We start from the raw sequence: 8,757 nt of genomic DNA, 5'->3' as shown, positions 1-8,757 counted from the left end.
TCTTCCACAGCGTTTCCATCTCTCTTGTGGGCAGCTGAAGCCGGCGCGGTCCTCTTCTGCGTCTTCTTCTCCCAGAATGCGCCGCACCGGCCCCTCTCGTCACTTCCGGTGCGGCGCCGCATTCCTAAACAGCTTCTGGGCATGCCCAGAAGCTGTTTAGCAGGGGAATGCGGCGTCGCCCGGAAATGACGTGTGGGGCCGGTGCCGTCGCATTGATTCCTGGGAGCTATGACGTTCAGCTCCTAGGAATCTTCGCGAGGCAGGAAGTGACGGGGAGAGCCGCGGCTGCGAGGGAGGAAGTACTCTGAGGTGAGTATTTACGATCTACAATTACAAGATGAGTTTTAAAAAAAAAATACCTAACTATCCAATTCCTTTTCAGGTTATCCAGAACTAGCGGACGGGCACAAAACAAAAACATCGATTTTGTGCCCGGAACTCCGCTTTAAGGTGGTACTTTACATAAATTCTTCCTGAAGAAATGGCTACACTGCGAAACACGTAGGATATACAGTACATCAGGAAATGGGTTCTATGTCCTTAGCGTATGTTGAGTATGATACCAGTCAGAATTGAATGTATAATGTGTTTTCTGATGATGCTACCATGAATTGTTGTATTTATCTAAAAATATGAATTTATTTCCTTTTATATAATTTGCATAAATAAAAGCTATTTTTTTATATGTTAATTGTCCAATAATTGGGTACCGTGATAGTCCATCGTTGCTTCCACTGAGGGTTTACAGGGGTTTTCTTTCAAATATCACTTTCAAGATGATGGTACCCCCCTAAATAATTAAACTTGGTGTACAGATTGAGGATTACATCTCACTTCATCACGCTAAAAGCAGTTTCATTCTCAGGAATCCCCCCCTGTAATAGCTGAATGTAAAAGAATTGTGAGACTGGAAGCGGTTAAACATATCGAACACCTTGTCGCATCCCACACATCGAACTCTGAGCATCCAAATGATGCGTACGGTAGAAGTTGGAGTACATCCGGTGACGTCACCCGCCGCGTGCGCACACTACACCTCCCAGTTCTGCGGCTGACAGTGTAGCGGTTGCTATGGAGACCGTTCCCTAGCAGCGCCTTTAGTGTACACCTCCGCTGTGCACGCTGCATACTGGGAGAGGCGATCAATATGGAGCCCTTACCGGCCACGTTTTATGGAAATGTAGACCAGAAGAATCCGGTGATCGCCACTTTTGAAAATGAAATCAAACAGCTGCTTGGTTTTATGAGAAAGCTGCAGAGATCGTCCCCGGGAGACACACAGCAGGAGGAGCACAGGAGGGGGTAACTCATACTGGACAACTAACAATGTTATACTGCTACTGCTAACTACCACTAGAAATGTTCTTATACTATATCTGAAGCCAAAGGCTGTTTTTGGGTAAATTAGTAAATGAATAAACCCCTGTGAATATTTATTTTTGTTTATGTGTACCCTATTGGGGAGATTTTTCTTCACATCCTGGGACAGGACAGGAAGTCTCTCCAAATTTAAACAGTTGTCACCTATACAGGAAATCCTATTCCTGTGCCATTGACGATGGTTAGGGCTCTTTCACACCAGGTATGTTGAGCTGAGATGATCTGCGTAGACACAGACTGAGGTCACCGTTTATGAAACCGAGATGAGCAGCGATCCTGATGATCGCACCTCATTGCGCACCATTTTTGATTTATAAACAGAGATGATCGGGGGAGAACAGCTTCTTCGCTGATCATCTCCACACAGAGAATCTGTCACTGACTGACACAGAAACAGCCAGTTTTTGAAGCTGCGATCTCCGCACTTTACTGGTGATCTGTGCCAGAATTCACGCTCCCGGATTCACCAGCCCAGAGTTGGAGAATCGGGGAGAGAAAATGGAACCCCCAGAGAACTGAGGCGAAAGAAGGAAGATTATTGACTTCCTTCTTGCTCAATCAGACCCCCCCCCCCCCCCCCCAAGACAGTAAACATGTCCTTCTTCCACTCACTACTTTACAATGTAGCAAAGTGTCATTTCTTCAGTGTTGTCACATGAAAAGATATAATAAAATATTTACAAAAATGTGAGGGGTGTACTCACTTTTGTGAGATACTGTATATATATATATATATATATATATATATATATATATATATATATATATATATATATATGTATTTATATATATATATACTGTATATCTTTTCATGTGACAACACTGAAGAAATGACACTTTGCTACAATGTAAAGTAGTGAGTGTGCAGCTTGTATAACAGTGTCAATTTGCTGTCCCCTCAAAATAACTCAATACACAGCCATTAATGTCTAAACCGCTGGCAACAAAAGTGAGTACACTGCTAAGTGGAAATGTCTAAATTGGGCCCAAAGTGTCAATATTTTGAGTGGCTACCATTATTTTCCAGCACTGCCTTAACCCTCTTTGGCATGAAGTTCACCAGAGCTTCACAGGTTGCCACTGGAGTCCTCTTCCACTCCTCCATGACGACATCACAGAGCTGGTGGATGTTAGAGACCTTGCGCTCCTCCACCTTCCGTTTGAGGATGCCCCACAGATGCTCAATAAGGTTTAGGTCTGGAGACATGCTTGGCTAGTCCCTCACCTTTACCCTCAGCTTCTTTAGCAAGGCAGTGGTTGTCTTGGAGGTGTGTTTGGGGTCGTTATCATGTTGGAATACTGCCCTGCCGCCCAGTCTCTGAAGGGAGGGGATCATGCTCTGCTTCAGTAAGTCACAGTAAATGTTGGCATTCATGGTTCCCTCAATGAACTGTAGCTCCCCAGTGCCGGCAGCACCTATGCAGCCCCTGACCAGGACACTCCCACAACCATGCTTGACTGTAGGCAAGACACACTTATCTTTGTACTCCTCACCTGGTTGCCACACACCCTTGACACCATCTGAACCAAATAAGTTTATCTTGGTCTCATCAGACCACAGGACATGGTTCCAGTAATCCATGTCCTTAGTCTGCTTGTCTTCAACAAACTGTTTGCGTGCTTTCTTGTGCATCATCTTTAGAGGAGGCTTCCTTCTGGCACGACAGCCATGCAGACCACATTGATGCAGTGTGCGGCGTATGGTCTGAGCACTGTCAGGCTGAACCCCCCCACCCTTCAACCTCAGCAGCAATGCTGGCAGCACTCATACATCAATTTCCCAAAGACAACCTCTGGATATGACGCTGAGCACGTGCACTCACCTTTTTTGGTCGACCATGGCGAGGCCTGTTCTGAATGGAACCTCTCCTGTTAAACCTCTGTATGGTCTTGGCCACTGTGCTGCAGCTCAGTTTCAGGGTCTTTGCAATCTTCTTATAACCTAGGCCATCTTTATGTAGAGCAACAATTCTTTTTTCAGATCCTCAGAGAGCTTTGCCATGAGGTGCCATGTTGAACCTCAAGTGACCAGTATGACAGAGTGAGAGCGATAACACCAAATTTAACACACCTGCTCCCCATTTACACCTGAGACCTTGTAACACTATTGTGTCACATGACACAGGGGAGGGAAAATGGCTAGTTGGGCTCACTTTGGACATTTTCACTTAGGGATATACTCACTTTTGTTGCCAGCGGTTTAGACATTAATGGCTGTGTGTTGAGTTTTTTTGAGGGGACAGCAAATTTACACTGTTATACAAGCTGTACACTCATTGTAGTAAAGTGTCATTTCTTCAGTGTTGTCACATGAAAAGATATAATAAAATATTTACAAAAATGTAAGTAGTGTACTCACTTTTGTGAGATACTGTATATATATATATATATATATATATATATATATATAAATATATATACACTGTATATATATATATATATATATATATAATGTGTGTGTGTGTGTGTGTGTATATATATATATATATTATATATATATTGTGTAGAGGGCTAATTATTTTGGGTCTCCTCTGAGAATGCCTGTGTATTTAGCAGTGATAATTTACCACTGATTAAAGTGATTGTAAAGTCCCCTTTTTTTAAAAATAACAAACATGTTATACTTACCTTCTCTGTGCAGTTGATCTTGCACAGGGCAGCCTGAATCCTCCTTTTCTCGGGTCCCTCTTCTGTGCTCTTGGACCCATCAAGCAGCTTGCTATAGGGGCACCCGAGCCGAGCTGCAACTCCGTGTGTCCATGCAGACACGAAGCTGCTATTCAGCTCCGCCCCTCTCTCTCCTAATGGGCTCACTGAGTTTGATTAACAGCCGCGGGAGCTAATGATGCCACGGCTGTGTCTCAGCTCCATGTGTCCATTCAGACACAGAGCTGACATTTGGCCCCGCCCTCTCTCTCTCTCGATTGGCTGACTGAATTTGATTGACAGCTGCGGGAGCCAATGGCGCCACTGCTGTGTCTCAGCCAATCGGGAGGGATGGCCGAGGGACTCGTGGGCTTCGCAGGACAGAGAGGGGGCTCAGGTAAGTATTAGGGGTGCTGGGGGGGGGGGGGCAGCTACACACAGAATACTTTTTATCTTAATGCAAGGAATGCATTAAAGTGATTGTAAAGTCTTGGTTTTATTTTTTTTTAACCACTTAGGCCCCGGAGGATTTGGCTGCTCAATGACCAGGCCCTATTTTGCGATTTGTCGTTGAGTGACTTTAACGGACAATTGCGCGGTCGTGCGACGCTGTACCCAAACAAAATGTACGTTCTTTTTTTCCCACAAACAGAGCTTTCTTTTGGTGGTATTTGATCACCTGTGCGAATTTTATTTTTTGTGCTATAAACAAAAAAAGAGCGACAATTTTAAAAAAATAACAATATTTTCCCATTTTTTTAAATATAAAACTCTCCAAAAAAAAAGCAAAAATCAAAATTTTTTAACATTTTAGGCCAATTTGTTTTCTGCTACATATTTTTTGTAAAATAAAATCGCAATAAGCGTATTTTGTTTGGTTTGCGCAAAAGTTATTGCGTTTACTAACTACAGGAAAGATTTATATCATTTTTATTGTTTTTTTTTAACTAGTAATTGCGGCGATCTGCAATTTTTTTGCGGGACTGCGACATTGCTGCAGACAGATTGGACCCCTAACTGACATTTTTGACACTTTTGGGGGTACCAGTGACATTACTACAGTAATCAGTGCTATAAATATGTACTGTTACTGTAAAAATGACACTGGCAGGGAAGGGGTTAACTTTACTGGTGATCAAGGGGTTCCTAGGGCCGTGATTCTAACTGTCAGGGGGCATGGCTTGTGAAGTAATCACAGAGACATGCGATCCTATATAGCAGGATCACATAGCCTCTGTGCTTACTTCAGGGAGAATGACAGACGGCTGTGTTTACATTAGCTGTCTGTCCTTCTCTCACTGCTGCGGGAGATCGCGAGCAGGCGGCGGCCATTGGAGCTGCCGGTCACACGCGCTGGCTCCCCAGCTGACGAGTGAGGGTGGGAGTGCGCCTCTGGCGGCGCGGGATCGTCCCCTAGCTCCTCCCAGGAGAGCGCCGTACATGTATGACGCTATGCCTGGGAGCGCCAGACTGCCGCCGTACAACTGCGGCGGGCGGTCGGCAAGCAGTTAAACAACAAACATGTTAGACTTACCTGCTCTGTTGCAGTGGATTTGCACAGAGCAGCCCAAATCCTCCTCTTCTTGGGTCCCTCGTCCCTACCCCTGACCCCTCCCTCCTATCGAGTTCCGCTTGCTATGGAGGTACCCGAGCTGAGCTGCAGCTCCATGTATCCATTCAGACACGGAGCTGACATTCGGCCTCGCCCCCCTCTCTCTCTCTCGATTGGCTGACTGAATTTGATTGACAGCCAGGGGAGCCAATGCCGCCACTGCTGTGTCTCAGCCAATGAGGAGGGAGAGTCCCAGAAGGCTGAGGGACTCGTGGACATCGCTGGACAGAGATGGGATTCAGGTCAGTATTAGGGGGTGCTGGGGAGGCTGCTACACCCAGAAGGGTTTTTTTTTTAATACATAGAGTGCATTAAGATAAAAAACCTTCTGCCTTTACACATCTTTTAATAAACAGGCACCAGATTCTTTCAGTGATTTTCTCATACTGTAATCTCGCTATGTCTCATGAGATTACAGACGGCCTATTCACTTTTACATGGATCTCGGCTGTTTTCAGAGGAAAAACTCCTCTGTTCTTCCTGTGAGAACCGAAGTTCTCCACTTCATGAACAAGGTGCCAGAGGAGATCATTTTCCTCTGAAAACTGCGGAGAAGTGAACAGAGAGAACAATTCTCAGTTTCATAAACGTACATGCACACTGGACGTTTTGGAGCTGCTGTTAGCAGCGTCAGACGTTTTTTTTTGCAGCTGCAGAACGCCCATCCATGTTATTCTATGGACTCATGCACACATAGAGCTTTTAGGAGCTCCAAGTGGCATAGGCGTTTTACAGCTCCAAAAAAAACCCAGGAACTGTGAGTTCTGGAGCTGTAAAAACGTCTGACGCTGCTAAAGGCTGAATAACGTGGCTTAACGTGCGTTAAGCCACATTATACGTTTTTTTCTTCCATTCAAAAACAATGCTTCCCTATGTGAGCCTATTGATTTGAATGGAAGTCGCATCGCAAGTCGGATCCGGGTGATCTGACTTGCGGTGCGACTTGCGCTGTAAGAATCTTGAGGGGGAACTCCACGCCAAAATGGGGAAAAAAACGGCGTAGGGTTCCCCCCCAGGTTCCAAACCAGGCCCTTATCCGAGCATGTAGCCCGGCAGGCTAGGAAAGGGGAGGGGACGAGCGAGCGGCCCCACCCCCCCTGGACCATAACAGGCCACATGCACTCAACATGGGGGGGTGTGAGTGTTTTGGGGTAGGGGTTGCTCTGCACCCCCCCACCTCAAAGCACCTTGCCCCCTTGTAGATGAGGACAAGGGCCTCATCCCCACAACCCTGGCCGGTGGTTGTGGGGGTCTGCGGGCAGGGGGCTCATCGGAATCTGGAAGCCCCCTTTAACAACGGTGGACCCCCTCCCTATGTGAATGGGTATGGGGTACATTGTACCCCTACCCATTCAACGCATTAAAGGTAGTGTATGTAAATAATGACAGGAGATGTTTTAAAAAGTTTATTAAAAATCTTGATCCGGTCTTCTCCGCTCCGGTCTTGTCCCCTCCGCTCTTCCGCACTCCCAGTAAACTGGCCCTTTGTAAAGTTTGGAGACCTCCTATCTATATAAACAGTTTCCATAAACCTGTGTGGTTGTTACAATATTGCAAACAGTGTAGCAGAGAAGTCAATATATAGGCTAACATGGGGGGAGTTAACAGGCACAGAAAAGTAAAAGCTCAAAACAGCTCAAACTTATGGCCCTTTTTACACAATCGGACCGATCAGGCCCACCTGTCCGTTTTTCAGGCGGACCTGATCGGGCCACCCATTCTACTCTATGGAAAGGCAGATATCAGTGAAGATGTGTCCGCTGACATCCGTCTGCCATCTGATCCAACAAGATCCGCTTAAAACAGATGGATGGCGATACGTTCGCCATCCCTCCAAGCGGGTCGGATGGGATCGGATGAAAAGGGGCATGCTGTCCATTTTCATCCCATCTCCCCATAGAAGAGAACAGCACTCTGTCAGGTCCGTCTCTGCACAGTGAGCGAGACGGACCTGACATCCGCCTGCTCAGCAGTGGAGTCCGCCGAGCGGATCCGCCCCGTGTGAAAGGGACCTATAGGGTAAGCTTCTTTGAGCTGCAGTGTGAATGAAGCCTTAGAGTGTGTTCCCTATTCATATGAAGCTGGCCTGCTGCTCTTTGTTTTTCATTTACAGGGATTAATTGGCTTTGCAGCATAGTAACATCATTCCAAGTTCTGGATTGCACAGGGGTCATACAGCCCTGCAATCCTCGTTGTGGAAATTATAGCATGGGGAGCTGTTGAATGTGAAGGGCAGGTTATTATTCAGGAATGAATTTGAACCATGCAAATTTGTAGAATGTTCCGAACAAGTAGAATACGTTTATGTGCTTTCACATGATCTCATTTCTATTTAAACATTATTGCATATTTGTGTGTAGATGTGGTTCTCTAAGTAAGTAGCACTTTCTTATATAGATATTGAACAAATGAATATATTTATTATGTACCACAGCCAGAATATGTGTATATTGTCATTATGAATGACCATTTGTAACCTCTATGCTTGTTTACATTGTTTATACTGCACACACTACACTAGACAATCTGATTGCGCAATCTCCTTTAGATTTACTATCACCTATGTAGTGCAAGGGCCTGCCTGATTTGCTACAAATATAAGGATTGTTTTGGCGTGTCCTCATAAAGTGTTACTAAACCCACAAAAGTCTATATATGCAGTAAAGCATGCTTGTTATCCTCACTGTGGAACCTAAGGGGTTAATCCCCTGCATTGTGTAAAATGGCTGTTTGATTCTGTCTACTCTGATTCTCCCCCTTCTTCCACTGTCCCCAAACCATCTCCTGATAGAACAGAGCCTTGGGGACAAGCTGCACATGCTCAGTTTGTGTGTATTGCTAGAGAGCCTTTTGTTTTCTTTGGAGGGTGCATGTGATCAGCACAGGGCCAATCGGCACAGTCCAGACAGAGGGTCAGAGGTCTTGCAGCCTCATAGGACAATCAAGGGAGAATGAAAACTCCTCCTACAAGCTTTAACCAGTGCTCTGCTGGACACTGATAGAAGTCACAAGACTGCTATATACTGCTGATGAGAAAGGGTATTTAGCAGTTTATATTAACTCCAACTATTGCATTTCCATGTTCTGTGTACTGTGGGAGACCAGATATAGTGAATGCA

At 45.4% G+C, this 8,757-nt stretch overlaps 1 protein-coding gene across 1 annotated transcript in view; it reads left to right on the top strand.

The window, feature by feature from the left end:
* Positions 1–1,146: 1,146 nt before the first annotated feature.
* Positions 1,147–8,757, top strand: part of CFAP54 (cilia and flagella associated protein 54) — a 616,124-nt gene continuing 608,513 nt past the window's right edge. Inside the window, exon 1 of the mRNA XM_082253561.1 lies at positions 1,147–1,302. Coding sequence (XP_082109687.1) covers positions 1,148–1,302 — 155 coding nt within the window. The 5' untranslated portion in view covers position 1,147. The remainder of the gene's footprint in view (positions 1,303–8,757) is intronic.

The sequence above is a fragment of the Pelophylax lessonae genome (genome assembly GCF_965119305.1).
Source record: "Pelophylax lessonae genome assembly, chromosome: 4".
Classification (NCBI taxonomy): Eukaryota; Metazoa; Chordata; class Amphibia; order Anura; family Ranidae; genus Pelophylax; species Pelophylax lessonae.
This window is presented reverse-complemented; position numbering and strand designations above follow the sequence as displayed.